The sequence below is a fragment of the Schistocerca gregaria genome, chromosome X, assembly GCF_023897955.1.
Source record: "Schistocerca gregaria isolate iqSchGreg1 chromosome X, iqSchGreg1.2, whole genome shotgun sequence".
NCBI classification, from domain to species: domain Eukaryota; kingdom Metazoa; phylum Arthropoda; class Insecta; order Orthoptera; family Acrididae; genus Schistocerca; species Schistocerca gregaria.
The window spans coordinates 791130151-791149512 of record NC_064931.1 but is presented as its reverse complement, the minus strand read 5'-3'; the positions used below and the strand labels follow the sequence as shown (position 1 = coordinate 791149512).

Sequence of the window (19362 nt, the reverse complement as noted above, 5' to 3'; positions counted from 1 at the left end):
TTTTAATCGTTTCTTGGAAGTCCAGAAAATAACATTTACATTTGCATCTTAAGACCTGAACCAAATGGAGAGAATGCAAATTCTGAAAGCAAAACAAAGAAAAAATGTTAAGAATAATGATGTTACATGGACACAAGATTCTGGTATCAGACTTGCCAGAGGCTGATGGATTCATTCTGCAAATAAAAATTCATCATGTGCCGTTCTATGTAAGATTGTAGTCTGTAAAATAAATGTGGAATAATGCCCTGGGCAAATTTTAATTCTCCACACTCCATTTATGTTAACATTCTTAGTTTACCATCTAAATTGGTACTGAATCTCCATGTTAGCTCATTGTGCAACAACTGTATACAGTTTTGACAAAAGAAATTAACTGTCAGAATTTTTCTTTATGTTGGTATCTTTGTCTCTGACATTTCAGCATTGTTAATCATATTTCTTGTTTTTGATGCTTATTTTATTTTTGGCCATTGAAAGGGTTGCACATACATTGATATGTTCAGCTACTTTAAACTTCCAGGAAAAAATGCTTTGAGGAATTGGCATTAAATTTTGCATAGAGAATGGAATAAAATGGACATCACATTGGAAAAGTAGAATATTGTTTTTGATGAATCTTCCAAAAATGAAACAAGTGTAGCCATTCTCTCCTAGAGGGCAATGAAGATATTGAAGGCGACTGGACTTGTTTCTGCCTAATACTCTCGATGTCAGACATAAATGTGGCAGGAGCAGGATGGCCTGCAACTGAAGTAATTGCCCTTATTGAAGTGGCTTGCTTGCACTCAGCCACTATGCAGCATTGTAACATTGTCAAATAGGTTTAGGCAAACTATGACAAAACTGAAGAAAGCACAGACAAGCAACACTTTGTGTGAAGATATGCGTGACAATGCTGTTAAAAGTTCACTTGCAGTGATCAGTCTTCATACAGTGGTTCTCTTATGAAGTATTAGATGGAAGCATAACATAAGGCTGGCCTTGTCATGTGGCACCGTCTCTGTGTATGTCTGTATCTTGTTTCTTGTGTTAGTCAACACCTCTACTGGCGGTTTGGGGGTGGGGGTAAGGGGGGGGGGTGGAAGAAGCGAAGCTGATGAAGCTTTGCATCATTAGCTTGATGCTTTCCCATACTTGCTGACTTGTGGTGATGGAAGAACCAGATGTGACTGTTAGCTGCAGCTGTTGATCCCAAAGACAGCTGGCAGCATTGGATTCAAATGAGCCTTTTAATGAAAATGGTGTAGGGGTTATGTCTGTATATCCATGCAGACAGTCTGATTTCATATGATTTCTGTGTCTTGATGTGACATCATTACTAGTTTGGACTCTGTGCATTATGTTTGAGTGTTTGTATCACTTGGACCAGCATGTAAAATGAGTAACCTGTTGCTCCTGTTGTCAACCTTTCTGTATGTTGGATCTGTGGATGCACGTAGCTTTAGGACTGACATTAGAGTATGCTGCTATCTTTCATTCCATTTTTCTTCTGGTTGTTGCGTTTCATATGGAGTGGTTTTGTACTGGGAAAGGAAAATTAATAATGGCTTACACTTACTGTTCTTCTGTTTTAGCTTTGTCATGTGAGATTTCAGTGTTTTTGCAAATCTCTCAGTGAGTCTGTTGGCTTTAGGGTAAAAGGGTGCAATTTTGAAATATAATATACCATTTGGATTGTTTCCATAGAAGGTAAATGTGACATTTTATCACATAGGGAGATTTAAAAAATTCATCTGTTGACAACCAGAAAGTCTTCTGCATGTTGTATTTGAATATGCATGCTGATGCCAGTTTCATTGGCACTTCAGTGTAGTATTAATGAGTTAATAAAGGTAGATTTTCTAAAATAAAAATTCCCCCATTTTTATAACACTTATGTAGTGTTGTCATTTAATTACAAAGGACATCCAAAAAGTTTTGCGCAGCCCTTTCCCCCCCCCCCCCCCCCCCCCCCCCCCCCCCCCGCCTCCCTCTCTCTCTCTCTCTCTCTCTCTCTCTCTCTCTCTCCTTTTTTTTTCCCCCAAGAGGAGAATCTCTCTCTCTCTCTCTCTCTCTCTCTCTCTCTCTCTCTCTCCTTTTTTTTTCCCCCAAGAGGAGAATGAAATTTTTTTTTAACATACTTGGAACATTCAGCTATGCATTGGGCCTGCGTAATGTAGCCTCCATCAGCTGTGACACATCTGGCCCAACATTCTTTCCATGATGTAAATGCACTGTGGTAAAATTCTGGGTATTGACTTTCACACCATTGCTTGACACAGGGAATAAGGCCTTTCTCACTACCAAATGTTTTACCACGCAGGTGGGTCTTCAGACAACCAAAGAGGTAAAATTCAGACGGAGTCAAGTCTGGATTGTAGGGAGGATGAGGAACAATTTTCCAACCCATTTTCCTGATTTTTCCCCTGGGTCTTAAGGGCTCTATGGGGTTTGGCATTGTCATGGTGCAGTCCAGTTCGCTGACCTTAAAGCTGTTGACCATGGGTCTTAATGGCACGTCCCAGCTTGTCCAATGACAAACAGTAATGGTATCGGTTAATTGTGGAGCCAAGTTCCAAAAAGTCAATGAAAGTGATACCACACTGATTTCAGAAGAAAGACGCCATCACCTTTTGGCCTGCTGTTCGTGAGAGTCTTGGTTTCTTCTTCCGAGGGGAACCCGGATGATGCCACTCCATGGATTGGGTTTTGCTCTCAGATTTGGACAAAAACAACCATGTTTCATGCTGGGTAATGACACCATGAAAACACTGTTTCCACTCTTCAGTAAAGGTCTTCTTCAGACCCTCGCACACTTTCTTCCTCATCGTTTTCATTTCTCTTGTCAATAATCTAGGCACCCAGTGTGCACAGATTTTTCTGTACCCTAGTTACTGTACCACATCGTGGATTGTCCAGTAGAGAGAAATCACCTACTTTAAACCTCTGCAACCACCGCTGGATACTGCTGTGATCCACTGTGTCCTCCCCATAAATAGGGAGCAACTTCTTGTGAATTGAGACGGCAGAGTCATCGCTGGTCTTGAAGAGGAAGTCCAGCACCGACCGTTGTTGCAACTTACCATCTACTTCACGGTCCATTATGGCTCACCTGTAAATAAAAGAAAATTCTTTTATATACCAACTTATAGCTAAATGTTCCAAGTATGTTCACAAAAAAATTCATTCTCCCCCTGCAAAAAATAAAAAGTGAGAGACTACTGTGCAAAACGTTTTGAATGCCCTATGTATTAATAAAATTGCCACAAGTACATTGTGGTGGAACAGTTTCTGGCTCTTATTTATTTAACCTGATCTGGTAAGGGCTATCCGGTCTTCTCAACATTGGACCAGGGTTTCACACATACAGTATCATTTTTAAACCATAGTTACCAAAGAAACAACAATTTTAATGTGACAAACAGTATTAAAATGATTTGACTGTCTATAGAGACAGTGTGAGTAAATAATACTGACTGTGAACTAATAATGTTAATACTGGCATTAGTTCTATTGCTGCTGCTGCTATCACTAATAATAATAATAATAATAATAATAATAATATGTAAAAAATATCAATGATGACATGAGAGTGGCAGGTCTAAAAAGAATGTTTGCAAAATGGATATTTTTCTGATATAGTGAGTCCTGGGGAAAGGAAATTTAAGGAGATTGCACCAGCTAAAAATACTGGGAAATGGGGGTGACAAGTGCATACAGAGCCTATGGTATTCATTATTGTTGTTTCAGTAGATATGTCATTAACTGACGTTGTAAACTGGAGATGTTATTCAGTTCTTTAATACGATGAGGGAGGTTATGCTAGAGTTGGGTTTCTGCTACTGAGATGGACTTCAAGAAAGTTGCTAATGATTCAGAGGTACAGAAATGATTTTGCTCTGATAGAAACAGATGTTTCTACCATGTTGTTCAAAGGAAAGCCTTAAGGTCAACGAGAGATATGAGGGACAGTGTACAATGACTAAAAAGTTAAACATCACAGATGTAATGAACACAGGCATTCATATTTAGTTCCATCCACCATGAGCTCTCATGAGAAAGACCTTGCAGGATAAAATCGCTGTAATCAGTGATTTTCTTTTTTTATTCGTGTCAGAAGCACAATGGATACAGGAATATAAAAAAATTAATAGCACACAGAAAAAAATTAATTACAGGCATATGAAAATATTATATATATATATATATATATATATATATATATATATATATATGTATATGTGTGTGTGTGTGCACAGAAACAAAATGTTATAGGCATCTGGCCCATAAGTGGGCTACGTCGACAGCATTTGGGGTTGCCAACATCAGATCCTCTGAAGTGCAGTGTGAAGGACATTCAGGGCAGTTATACATGTGTTGGTTCGTCTGCACCTCTCCACAGTCGCAGAGATTAGATGTAGCAGCATATCCCCACTTCAGAAGGTTCTCTCTTGACCGTGCAGTGTTGGTGCGTAGCCTGTTTAGTGATCTCCAGACCACCCAGTCCTCATCGTAACTTGGTGCCAATTCTTCCTTTGGTTCCATCCAGTGCCCTTCTCCCGATTGCTTCCGTCTCTCCACCCTAGATCCAGGTTGGTCGCTAAAATCTTCGGTTGCTCTGAGAAAACTGCGTCTAGATTTCAAACGTTTGGTGGCTGGCTGACTTTTGTGGAGGAGGTGGTTCTCTGCCATCTCAGCCCTCGCTTTTTCACTATAGGCTGCTGCTTCTCTTCGCACTGCAGGAGGTGCAATCCCAGCAAGATGGTAGAGCTTGTCTGTTGGGGTTGGTTTCTGACATCCAGTGACGAGCCTGCAGGTCTCGTTCAGAGCAATGTCGATATGTTTAGCGTGGGTAGAGTTGTACCAGACACTGCTTGCATATTCGCCTGCTGGGAGGCAAACTGCTGTGGTCCTCACTACCTCTGGCTTTGCGCCCCAGGAGGAGTTCGTTATTTTCCGAAGAATATTATTTCTGCCGCTCACCTTCATTTTGGTGTTAATACAGTGCTGTTTATACGTCAGAGCCCTGTCTAGGGTTACTCCTAGGTATTTGGGGTTAACGCAGTGTTCGAGGAGTGTGTCTTTCCAGAAGACATGCAGCTTACGGGATGCCTGCTTGTTACGGAGATGGAAGGCGCAAACTTGTGTTTTGCTAGGGTTCGGCTTGAGTTGATTGTCGGCGTAGTACTGACAGAGCATGTCTAGCGCATTCGTGAGCTTTGTCTCAACATCCTCAAAGGAGTCACCCTGTACGGCCATAGCACGGTCATTGGCATAGATATAGTTTTCCGTACCAGCTGGCAGTGGTTGATCATTGGTGTATATGTTAAAAAGTAAGGGTGCCAGTACGCTGCCCTGAGGGAGACCATTTTTCTGGGCCCGCCACCTGCTATACATCCCTTGGAATTCCACAGAGAACCTACGGTTCTCTAACAGACTTCTAACTGTGGATGTGAATTTAAAGTCCCTGGTAATGGCATACAGCTTCTTCATTAGCAGACGTAAGTTGACGGTGTCATATGCGGCTGTCAAGTCTATAAAGGCGATACCGGTTATTTTCCGGTTCTCATAGCTGTCTTCAATCAGCTGCGTGAGGTTAATTACCTGAGATGTAGTGCTTTTCCCTGGGTGGAAACCTGCTTGTTGGGGGATTAGGTAGGGTTCTATGGCGCTGGAGAGGCGATCCTGGAGTATTCTTTCAAAGATTTTAAAGATATGGCAGAGAAGTGATACGGGTCGAAAATTTCTGGGGTCGTCAGCATTTTTGCCTGGTTTTAAAATGGCAGTAACTTTAGCCTTCCTCCAGATTGTGGCAATTTGACATGTTTCCATGCAATTGTTAAACAGTTTCAGTAGCCATTGTTTAACGTTGGGACCAAAGTGTTTAATCTGTTCAACGAAAATCCCGTCCAAGCCCGGGGCCTTCCTTAGCTTGCATTTCGTTATGGCTTTGTCCAGATCTGCCATTGTGAGAGGGGTGGTCAGAGTTTAATTTTCTTGGTGTTCAATCCTGTCTATTTTGGTCTCCGACTTCCTGATTTTGGTTTCGGGTTTCCCATTCTTGAGAAGCTGGTGGGCTATTTGGTCGGCTGTGACGGGAGAATGTCCTGGAGAGAAAGTCGGGTCATTGTTGAGATGTTTAAGGAGTGTCCAGGCTTTCTGACTGCTCCTTTTCATGTCCAATTCCTCTATTGTCCTCAGCCATTTCTCTCTCCTGGTTTTAGCTAGTGACTCGGTTAGCTGCTCGCCCGCAGTGATAGTTTCTGCGGAAAGAGGGTTTGTGTCAAACAGTGTCAGGTATTGCTGCAACTGGTCCTCTAATTCTGGCGTAAGGCCTTCAACATAATTGCTTCTGCATCCTCTAGGGATCGATTGCTTGGAACACCACTGCACAGCCTTCACGAAATTGTCATAGAATCTCGGTTCAGGTGGTCGGTTGTTTACAGAATCTTCCATGAGGTTTTGAAAGGTTGACCATTCAAAATTGTACCTACGGCGAAAAGGTACGCTATGGGGTTTGACAACAGATGTGATCTGGCACATTATTGGACGGTGCTGGGTGTTTGGTATTGGTGAGCAAACTCCTTTTGAGCATTGGGACGTTACTTGATTGCTAACGAAGATGAGGTCCGGTTTATAACCTCTCCCCCATCTGCCACTGTTGTAGGAAGCATGCAGTTTATTGTTATGTATCAGTTTTAGGCTGTTCAGCTCGGCCCAGCAGATCACAGCCATGCCATTGTCGTCGTCTTCTTGGTAGCCCCACTGCGTACTGTGGCTGTTGAAATCACCGATTACAAAATTAATTCTGTCTTTATTAAAATTGTTTGCGTTGGAGCTGTAAAAGTCCACAGTTGGTGGTTTGTACACTGATGTAACAGTGCAGTCACTAAGTTCAATGGTTAGCACTTCAGTATCATTGATGTCGTTTATACTGCTTGAAAGGATCTGTATGTTTGGTCTGGTCAAGATTGCGCTGCCATACTGTCGGTGTGGCCTTTCAGCTACTAGTCGCATGCCGTTTATATTGGATCTTTTGAGTGTGCTATCTCTGTGAGTTTCTTGTAGACACAGGACGTCACATTTCTCTTTCTGACAGAGGTCTTGTAGTAGACGTTCTTTGCATGCAGACAGGCCTTCAATATTTACAGAGATAATCATCAGTGCTGGGCCTGATAAGGTCCTTTTCTGTAGGATTGTCATGTTGCTTCTGGAGTGAAAGGATCAGCCAGTATACAACCGCCCAGGGGACGCCCGAGTATGTGTATTGCATTCACATACTCTTTGTGGAGGGTCCTTTCTCCTTCAGTGATTGGAAGTATAAATGCTTGTAAAAGTTTCTTTTGCAGGTGAAGAGGGAAGATCTTTTTTATATTTTTGTTGGACATGGAGAGATGCTGATGCCTTTTTGCACATTGCAGTTCTGTGCTGAGTCCAATTTAGATTTTCATCTAGTGCTACTCCCAGACTATTTGCTGAGGGAGAGAAATTGATACTTGCCCCATTTAGGATTAAAGATGGTAAGGATTCCCAATATTTCATACTAATGAGCATAGAAAGACTGACCAGTACCATGTGGATTTTGGAGGGGATGAGCTTTAACAGTCCATACTCTGCCCATTTTGATAAAGCGCGCAGGTTGGTATTGAGGTTCTCGATAGCAGTCTTCATCTTTGTTAGTATTGCACTTACACACAATTGGAAGTCGTTTGTTTGTGTATATTATTTGCAGTACAGCCAAACTGATGACACAACATTGACAGACAATGAAAAGAAAGAAAAAAATCAAAGAATGGAAACTCCAGGTTGGAATATTATAGGACCTAATACTGAACCTTGGGGAACATGTGATACTATCTGCCTCCATTGTGACTTCATGGTGCTGGACATGGCACAGTGTGGTGAGACATTAGTAATGAACAAAATCAGTGCACTGCACTTGACAAGAAATTTAGACTGTTAAGTTTAGCAAGTAAGTCTAAGAAGCATGTGATAGTTGCTTCTTGTGCATTCATGGCAAGCTTGAGGCCATCTCATACCTTTATTAAGGCAGTTAATGTGCTGCAATGTTTACAGAAACTTGATTAGCATTCTTCTAGTAGACTGTTCGTAGTTACATAGTTTATTAGTTGGTCATGGACTTGTGGACTAAATATTCTAAGGCCTTGACAGCACAGGAAGAATGCAAATAGGTCATTAATGAGAGGGTGCTGTGGATTGTCTTTTTTAGGCGGTGGCTTAACTAGGCCCAGTTTCCAGATCTCAGGGAAAACACTTGTGGTTAAGTAGTGGTTGAAGATACCTGTTACAGTGGGCAAGTAGCGGGTCATAATAACGTTCATTATTTGGATTGTGGTGCCATCATCTCAAGTAGATGCTTATCTGATAGGTATGATGGCTTTTTTGATGGTATTGCAAGTAACATGCTTTAGGTGGAATTTTTTGTGGCCACAGTTATTTACCTTCATCAAGTAATCAATGAATTTCTGTTCTGTTTGTGGTTCAACTGTGGTTGTAGGTGACATGAAGTACTGGTTCAGTTCTTCAGCTGGGACAGTGGGATCAGTGGCAGCTTTTACTTTTACCAAGACCATGCAAGTTTTTCCATAGGACACGTGGTCTATTTCTATTGTTGCTTAACGTATGGGCATGCCTGAGTGTAGCATTTCCCGTGGCTTGACTGACTCTGTTCTGCTTCTGCATGTAAGCAGTATGATTTTCAAGCATAGGGCATAGTTTGTATGCCCAATGTGCAGCATCTCTGAGATGTTTGAGCCATTTTAGTTCTTCAGTTAGCCAAGGTGCAGGTGTCCTCCTTACTTTTCCAGTGTTTAGGGGAGCATATTTGTCATATGGTTAAGTAAGCTTGTTAGTAAATCCATAAAGTTTTTCATTTATGTCTAAGGAGGGAATAGAACACATTCCCCAAATTATTGGCAATAATTTTGCCAAAAAACAGAAGTGTATCACCTGCTACAAATGGCTGTAAACCATGGGCCAGTGTCATTTTTGTCAGTTCTCAAATATACTTAAAATGAAAAAATACTCATGAGATCTATGAGCTGTTGGTGATTATAGAAGTATAGGGAAGATTCACAGCTGATACTTATGATTTTGCTTCAGAAATCACAAGAGTACTTAATGCTACATTGGAAAATGTAATGACACGACTTTTGTAATGTTGTCTGTCTCTCAAATGTTCCAGATTGAACACATATTTACTCTTTGCCTTATGGCTTTGTCAGAAACTAAAAGACAGATTGATTATGTTTGGGATGTACATTTTCAGACACTATTGTAGTCCAATAAAAGCCATAACATCATTAGTCTCCATGTTGGTCTATTGAATTGTGGAATATCTGTGTCTGTGCAATGGCTGTTTCATTACAAATGGCACCTATCACTTCATGGAGGAACAATTATAGCTTACTTGCATTACAAATTTAAATGTTCATTTACTCCGTACTTATGTTTTAATTTAATACACCAGTGAGCCAAAACATTGTGACCACTGCCCACCGCGAGTATGAATGCCTGCTGACAATGTTGTTAGCCCATGCTACAGTAAGGAAAAGATGTAAGCAGAAGAGAGACAAATTGGTACTAATGATAGTGAAGATACGAGCAGCAAATGCAGAAACCTGTCACTGTAAGCAGTTTTGACAAAGGGCACATTGTTATTGCCCTACAGTTGGAAACGAGAATCTCTAAACTGGTGAAGCTGGTTGCGTGGCATACTGCTGTCATGAGCACCAATGGAAAGTGATTGAAGTATGGTGAAACAACAAGTAGGCCATCTGGTATTGAACGACATGTGTCTTCACAAAATGTAGAGGTCAAAGGATCACCCATTGTGTAATCCAGGAGAGGCAGGAATCTGTGGCAGATCTGATGACAGAGTACAATGATTGTGCAGACACAAGAGTTTCAGAGCACACTGTTCAAATGTCATTGTTAAACACGGAGTGCCACATCACACAGCCCCTATGTGTTACTGTATAGATCCAATGACATCATCAGTTATGATTGCAGTGGGCATAGCATCACTGAGGTTTTACCGTGGATCAATAAAAACGTATCGCCTGTTGAATGAATCACACTTCTTGTTACACCAGGTCAATGGTTGGGTCCTTACACGGCGTTATCCAGGCGAATGGCTGCATGAAACCTGCACCACACCACAGATGCAGGTCATTAAGGGCAGAATTATGCTATGGGGTGCAGTGAGTTGGGTGTCCATGGGATCTGTGGCAGTAATCAGAGACAGCATGACAGTGTTGAACTATGTGAACATTATTGCAGACTATCTGCTTTGCTTCACGTTTGAAGTCTCCTCCTACAGCAATGAAATCATCCAGCAGGATAAATTTCCATGTTGCAAGGTCAGAATTGTGCTACAGTTGTTTGAGGGGCATTATAGTGAACTCAAATTGATGTTTTGGCCAGCAGGTGGGCCTGATCTGTACCCACAGGAACACACGTCAGGTGCTAGCTGTGTGCTTATAAACCACCATCCCGTAATTTGTAGCAATTTTTTGACTTGTGCATAGACACCTGGTGCCACATACTTCTGGAATCCTGTCGAGGACTTGGTAGAATCCGTGCCAAGCAGAATCTCTGTTTTACTGTGTTTGAAAAGTGGAGCAACATGCTATTAAACACATGGTCATGATTTTTTGACTCATCAGTGTAGGTGCTTAAAGCAGTTTGGAAAACATGGTTATGTTTATCTTGTTAACAACAGCAATATGTGGTAATACCTTATGAATCTCATATAGATCTCAGCTCAAGACACTTTGGATAACAATATTACATTACACTGTGTTTGGCCAGCAGTAATATTTGATATTGCCACACTTATATTTGTGAAACCAAGTCACTGTTTTGTGAAATTGCAGGGATAGGATCTATGTGTTGTGATACTAAATCAAAGAGGCACTTGAATATGTTATTCAGATCTAGATTCCAAGCAGCTTCTCTTAGTCAGTGGCACTTGACACTGGTGGCTGAAAATTCTGTTGAACTAGTTATGTGGAATTATCTTATACATGGCTCAGTCTGTAGCATGTCTGATAACATGCAGTCCCCAATGTGATGGTGCACCATCTTACTGGAATTTTCCATTGGCGCTACATATTCGGTCAGAAGGTTGAGGTAAACATCTACAGTAATTGTTGACTCGTTGAAGGAAAATGGACCAATTATTCTGTTTCACACGATTCCACACCACACATTCACTTTTGGACTATCCTGGTGAAGCTCCCTAGTCACATGGGGGGTGTTCAGATCCCTCGACTTGCACATTGTGTCTGTTTAATGTCACAGAAAAATGGAAAGTAGCCTTGTCACTGAAACTTTTGAGGAATGCTTTATCCTCCGAAAGGTGTTCCAGCGTGTTGAGTGCAATCTCTGTCTTTTTTGGCTTGTCATTTGGCTCAAGTATCTGTAATAGTTGCACTTTGTAAGCATACAACTGTAAGTTCTTGTGGAGGACCTTACGCACAGTTGAATGTGGTAGTTGCAACTGTCTGGCAGCAGTAGGGATTGACTTTGTAGGTGAACGAGTGAACACGTTTAAAACGTAATCTATGTTTTCCTCAGATATTCTTTGTCACCTATTCCTCCCTTTATCCAACACTGTCCATATCTCCATAAATTTTTTGTCATGTGCAGATTGAAGGGTTCAATGGTAGATCTCTTCCATACTTCGTTCTGAAGTTTCGTTGAGTCAGAACATCCGATTTTGTCTCAATAAACCAGGAAACACATTGTGCCTTCTCTTGAGGAGTTGTCATTTTATAGAGGTTGACTTCCTTCCATTAACAGAGTATCTGAAACAGGAAGTTTTAGTATATATAAAAACTTTAGTAAACAGTGATTACAATAAAAGAAATTTTGTTAAAATATTTCAACAACTGCCGTTGTAATAAAATTTTGAAGTTGTAAAGGGACTTTATGGAAACCCTGTATATGAGGGTTGCCACTTAATGAATTATCCTGTGAATGCTATACAGCAATTAGGTACCAGTGCTTTACAGCACCTGGACACCAATACTTTACAGGCTTGTATTGGGGCAGTTTGGCAAGTAATATACAAATATATGCCACACTTACTTTGATTCCATACCATGATGTATATAGGGGATGTGATAGTATTACTCTAAATGTCAATTATTTATTTGTATCACAGTGCTCATTCTAAAATTTATTACTTTTATGAATGTGTTTACATCTTATCATTTTTTGTATCATACACTGTATTTCACTGTCCAGTTTGTTTATAATGCATACTTTTATGAGAGAAAATTGTGTGGATATTCTATAAACACAGTATGGAGGACTGGCTTGCCTACAGAATATGTATGGTTTGACTTTGATGAGAAAATTATGCAGTGCAGTGAAATATTTCATGTAGTCTGAAGGAGGATTAAAATTTTGAGGTTAATTGTTCACTGCCTTTAGGTTTGTATTATCTAAAGTAGCATTTCAGATCAGTTTAGTTTTTGCTTAGTGTGTAATTCAGTTAATAAGAGAGGCATAAGTGAAACAATCCTTTTATAAATAAGAGGACAAGATTTAATTTCATGTGTATACCAAACGGTTCATGAACCCTAAAGTTTGCAAAATAGGTTTACATTATTGCTGTGCCAGCTATCAGCAGTGTTCATCTCCTTGTGATGATGTGTGGAAATGGGTTTTGGGGGGTGGAATGCTAAGAGTAATTCAATTTGTCACATTATCAGCTTCTAGCACTTTCTAATGTCTTTCAGGCAGTTCTGTGTTTGTTGTTGTTATATCGTGAGCATAGAGCTCACAACAGCAAGTTAAAAATTTGGGTCCAGGTCAACCATTTAAATGAATGGAATTTTGTTTTAGGTATGTTGCTTCATGATGCACAATAAGAAATTAAATGTTGACTTAAACTGTACTTTAGGTTTGTTTGTGCAGCTTTTTAAAGTAATTACATTGTGTCTGTTTCTTTTAAATGGACAAAGTAGGAGTCATGTTACCATGATGAATAAATGACGTTCAGCATAAAGCAGTTTTCCAGAATGTATCTCTCCTCCTCCCCCCCCCCCCCCCCCCCCCCCCCCCCCTTTGTCTAACAGTTTCGAAATGGCTCCTTTGTTTCCAACAGTTAAGAAATGAGCTGCTGAATTCAGTGTGGTTGTACTTTTATTGAAGATAATCCATGTGAAAGTGTCTCAAAATAGCAACCACAGATGAAAAAATTGGGGATGTGCAAGATTGGTTGATCAGCAGGGAACAGACATGAAACAGCCCATGCCATAGGTGTTTCAGGTGCCAGAGTGCTGCACATTTTATGAAATAATTAATGATGAGATAGCTTTGTTTAAAACGAGTGCCGTATTTGTTGAAAGCTGACTGAAAACTAACTTGAGGAGGAATGCTTGGACATTTTAAGAAAGAACACAACTGATTTTATGCTCAAATGTGTTACTATGGAGAAAATGTGGATTCATGACTCTGTCAGATATAGAACGTTGGGTGGAAACTGATGGAGAAATCTCTTTCATGTACTGGAACAGATGTCAAGAGTTTTGTGAGATAAAAAAGGTCGTATTGATTACTTTGCAAAGGGTAAAACAATAAGTGGCCGATTTTGCCACCTCTTAACTAATCTATTCCAGTTCTAAAGAAATTTGTGGTTGGAAAAGTCTTGATGTCAATGAAAAGAGTATAGCAATTGCAAATGTGTATTTTGCAAACTTTTTTGGAATCACAATTCAGGTGTGGAATCTACTCACTAGAAAAGAATTTGTGCAAAGTTCACGCACTGAAATGGGCATATATTGAAAGTGAGTAAGTGAGTACTTTTTTCATGATAGTTATTTTGATTCACAATTTGTGCCTTAAATCAGTTTAGTTGAAGTGTAGAACCATGCACGAGTATATTTTTCATAATTTTTTTTAAAGATATAGACTGAGTTTTCACAGCTCTCTTGTAAAGAAAGAGTTGTTTGGGGGAACTCCTGGATTTTTATATATCTGTTACTTTTTTGTTGCTGTGCATTGTTCATGATAAACATGGGCAACCCCCTTTTTTTTTGTTTCAGAGAAATCCAAAGATGGAACTCAGCAAGACTGATCTTCTCAAACTTCTTAGTTATTTAGAAGGCGAACTTCAAGCACGAGATATTGTCATTGCTACCTTGAAGGTACTAATATACAGTGTCATAGTTATGTGAAATATTGCATGCAGTTTAATACAATGTATTGCAAAACATACTGTTTTGACATTATCTCTCTAACGTTAATATGTGATGTGGTTTTTTAAAAAAAAATTGTTGTTAGCATATATGTTGAAATAGACAATTTTAAATTTCAAGTTCTACTTCATATCTAATAGTTTACCATGTTATTGCTTGAAATACTTCAGATTCAGTCATATCTTCATTACATGTGCCTCATTGATCAGCCAATAATATGCATTGAAAGGGATATATGGTAAATGGGAGGTACAGTTTAGTAGTTTAAAGCAACTGATTCTTTACTTACAAGGGTGGTATCTATTTACTGTGAATACTGGCCCGTGTTGTTATCCAGTTAGGATATCACTTATTGTTAAATAAAACAAGTAAATAGAAAAACTTCTTAAAATTTTTACTTTTTAGTCAGCAGCATAATTAAACAATGACAAAGAGTTAATGTTAACACATTGGAACTGCACTGTGCACGTTTCGGATAAAATTACTCTCATGTGCTCAGATTCATTAACTCCATTTATAGCTATTAGTTGCTATTCAGGAATTTGCACATGTCTTTACTTACAGTAAGTCAGCTGAATATAGTAGTTTCTTGAAGATGGGGTGATAGTTTTTTTATGCATGTTTGTAATTATGTTCCAGTCTGAGAAATTGAAGCAGCTGTTAAATCAGGGGCGATACAGAGTGATGCCTGCTAATGATCCAATAGCAGCTCTACAGCGAGATAGCTTTGCAGCAGCAGAACCTAGAGTTGATGAGGCAGAAATTCGGGCCATTGCAAACCAGCAAATGGCAACATTGGACAACTTGATTTTACAACATCGTCGAGCTCAGATAAAACTTGGTCGTATTTTGAAAGAAGCAGAGGAGAGGCATCGCAAGGTGAATGATTCTCTCGTCACCTTCTGCTTAGTATTTCATACAATTAAAATCTCTCAGTCCATATAGGCCTAATGAAACATTTGGCTATGAATTTAATTTAAATATTGTTAAATTTTTTGTTATAAGATGGAATACTATCTGCACAATTTTGCAGCTTTTGTGTTAGAAGATTATAGCATGGACTGCATTGATGTATGATGGACAAATATAACACAAGGGAGCAGAAATGTCAAAAGTGTAAATGTCATAAGTGTAACACAAAGTGCCCCAGCCATGGCTTGACTATTATTTTTACTATTTATTGGAGTTGAGCTGTGCTGATAGATGTATAATGTAAGCCGACCTGGCAGAATTAAGAGATTGTGTAAATATCTCAGTATTTTCATTGTAACTTGAGTTTTATTTCATACACCACTGAATTAGACTGACTATTATTCAGAACACCTTGTGAACTTAAGGAATATGGGTGCTGTTTTTCAAATACATTGCACATTCTGTGTCTGTAATCTTACTTGCCAATTGGCTGCTTGCGAACGGCTGTTGACATACATGATACAGCCCTGCAGTCCCATCACATGTCATGGTGTAAGCGCTACAAACATTGCTGGATGTACCCTCATGTGGTAAGAGTTGAAAACATTTAATGGACCCAGAAACATTGTAGAGCATGATTGTTTTTGCAGTGCAGATGTTACGGTGTGGGGAAGCATAATGTTGCATCGGGATTCGGACCTACAAATCTTTGACAATGGCATGCTCACTGCTCAGTGTTATTGTGGCACTGGATTCCTTCCTCATGTGCGCCTTCCCTGGGGTGCAATCAGCCCTAACTTCATTTTTTGGATTACAGTGTGTGGGCACATCTAACAGTGCAGGTGGAACAGCTCTCAGAATGAGGGGATCTTAGACAAGTGAACCAGCCCATGCGTTCCCTTGACTGAAACCCCACCGCTAATGTGTGGGATGCGTTAGAGAAACATATTGCAGCATGCCTACATGCACCAATGACCATCCAAAAGTTTTAAACCACGCCTTGTGGCCAGCATGGGAGCATGTTGCAGAGAATGCAATGTCATCTGTGGTGATCACACACCCTATTAAAGACACAATTTCTCACTGTGTGCATTTTGTGTGCAGGAGACCACCATAAATCACAGTGACTTTTGTGTAATTATTGTGTGTGAATAGAAGTGTAATTATTGTTCATCTCACTGAATATTTGTTTCAGTTACCGTTCCATCAAGCTATGTTACCTGACAGTGACATATCATGTGAAAGCTCTATTACTCCTTAATTTTGCACACCAGTACATTGTAAATTCCAGGCCCAAGCTTACGATATTTACAAAAACTTTAATTTTTTGAATATGAAAAAATTAAGGAAAAGTAATGTTATATGAAAAATACATACGTGTATTTCTTGTTTATGTTATTTGGGGGTGTAGTGTCTGTTACAGCTGTTCATGGATTAAAGGTTAGAACCAAATAGTCCAAACCGTCTGTGGAACAGTTTGCCATAACTCGAAGGGAAAATAATAAAATCTGAACCAAATTTTTTTTAATATGAAGGAAAACATTTGTTTGCGGAGTCTCAACATGAGTAAGGACCAAGAAGAATGAGAGCCGTATAGGACAGCCGAGATAAAAAAATTCTGTTCACACAGATAGAGATAAGATCTGAAACAAAACACTGAAGATGACATTAACTGTTATACATTGATGAACACATTTGACACCAGAAAAAGTGGGCAGGGCTTCTGAATAGCAAGGAAGACAACAGGATTGAGAAAATTGATTATCAGTTGAAACCTGCGCTAAATGAAGTTATGTTTTAATGTTTGTTTGGTGGAACAGACCAGCAGACAGCTTAGATTTCTTGAAAGAATAGTAATTTATAATAATAATAATAATAGTAATACCAATACCAATATTGACCTACTCATTTGGAGTAGTGAAATGGAGTAACACAGACCTAGAAGCACTCAATACACTTACACGATCACAATGCCACAAATATAGAATACATCACATACATTCAGCAACAGAAAGATTCACATTAAGCAGAAAGGAAGGAGGAAGGGGATTTATCGACATAAAAAACCTACATTATGGACAGGTCGACAATTTAAGAAAATTATTTCTAGAACGAGCAGAAACTAGCAAAATACACAAAGCAATCATTCATATAAATACATCGGCTACACCACTGCAATTTCATAACCACTTCTACAACCCTTTAGATCACATAACATCAACAGATACGAAGAAAGTAAATTGGGAAAAGAAAACACTACATGGCAAGCACCCGTATCATCTAACAGCCACACATCGATCAAGCCGCATCCAACACATGGCTAAGAAAAGGCAATATATACAGTGAGACGGAAGGATTCATGATTGCAATACAGGATCAAACAATAAACGCCAGATATTACAGCAAGCATATTATTAAAGATCCCAATACCACAACAGATAAATGCTGACTTTGCAAACAACAAATAGAAACAGTAGATCACATTACAAGCGGATGTACAATACTAGCAAATACAGAATACCCCAGAAGACATGACAATGTAACAAAAATAATACATCAACTGCTTGCCTTACAACATAAACTAATAAAACAACACGTTCGCACATACAAGTATGCACCACAAAATGTACTGAAGAATGATGAATACAAATTATACTGGAACAGAACCATTATAACAGATAAAACAACACCACATAACAAACCTGACATCATACTCACCTATAAAAAGAAGAAATCAGCATGTTGTTGTTGTGGTCTTCAGTCCTGAGACTGGTTTGATGCAGCTCTCCATGCTACTCTATCCTGTGCAAGCTTCTTCATCTCCCAGTACCTACTGCAACCTACATCCTTCTGAATCAGCTTAGTGTACTCATCTCTCGGTCTCCCTCTACGATTTTTACCCTCCACACTGCCCTCCAATGCTAAATTTGTGATCCCTTGATGCCTCAAAACATGTCCTACCAACCGATCCCTTCTTCTAGTCAAGTTGTGCCACAAACTTCTCTTCTCCCCAATCCTATTCAATAGCTCCTCATTAGTTACGTGATCTATCCACCTTATCTTCAGTATTCTTCTGTAGCACCACATTTCGAAAGCTTCTATTCTCTTCTTGTCCAAACTAGTTATCGTCCATGTTTCACTTCCATACATGGCTACACTCCAAACAAATATTTTCAGAAATGACTTCCTGACACTTAAATCTATATTCGATGTTAACAAATTTCTCTTCTTCAGAAACGCTTTCCTTGCAATTGCCAGTCTACATTTTATATCCTCTCTACTTCGACCATCATCAGTTATTTTACTTCCTAAATAGCAAAACTCCTTTACTACTTTAAGTGTCTCATTTCCTAATCTAATTCCCTCAGCATCACCAGATTTAATTTGACTACATTCCATTATCCTCATTTTGCTTTTGTTGATGTTCATCTTATATCCTCCTTTCAAGACACTGTCCATTCCGTTCAACTGCTCTTCCAAGTCCTTTGCCGTCTCTGACAGAATTACAATGTCATCGGCGAACCTCAAAGTTTTTACTTCGTCTCCATGAATTTTAATACCTACTCCAAATTTTTCTTTTGTTTCCTTTACTGCTTGCTCAATATACAGATTGAATAACATCGGGGAGAGGCTACAACCCTGTCTCACTCCTTTCCCAACCACTGCTTCCCTTTCATGCCCCTCGACTCTTATGACTGCCATCTGGTTTCTGTACAAATTGTAAATAGCCTTTCGCTCCCTGTATTTTACCCCTGCCACCTTTAGAATTGTCAAAAGCTTTCTCTAAGTCTACAAATGCTAGAAACGTAGGTTTGCCTTTTCTTAATCTTTCTTCTAAGATAAGTCGTAAGGTCAGTATTGCCTCACGTGTTCCAACATTTCGACGGAATCCAAACTGATCCTCCCCGAGGTCCGCATCTACCAGTTTTTCCATTCGTCTGTAAAGAATTCGCGTTAGTATTTTGCAGCTGTGACTTATTAAACTGATAGTTCGGTAATTTTCACATCTGTCAGCACCTGCTTTCTTTGGGATTGGAATTATTATATGCATAACTAATCGAAATATCCATACCCAATACAACAAATATACAGAAGAAAACAGGAGAAAAAATTGAAAAATACATCCAACTGGCTGAGGAAGCCAAGGATATGTGGCATCAGGATAAAGTTGACATTATACCAATTATACTATCAACTACAGGAGTCACACCACACATACATCAATGCAATACAGCTA

The 19362-nt window shown here is 39.4% G+C and overlaps 1 protein-coding gene across 15 annotated transcripts in view; it reads left to right on the top strand.

The window, feature by feature from the left end:
• LOC126297523 (CTTNBP2 N-terminal-like protein) overlaps positions 1 to 19362 on the top strand; it is a 214163-nt gene that overhangs the window by 35812 nt on the left and 158989 nt on the right. For all 15 annotated transcript variants that reach the window (XM_049988422.1, XM_049988419.1, XM_049988427.1 and 12 more), the window contains 2 exons: positions 14061 to 14162; positions 14853 to 15092. In XM_049988422.1, the coding sequence (XP_049844379.1) occupies positions 14061 to 14162; positions 14853 to 15092 (342 nt within the window). The remainder of the gene's footprint in view (positions 1 to 14060; positions 14163 to 14852; positions 15093 to 19362) is intronic.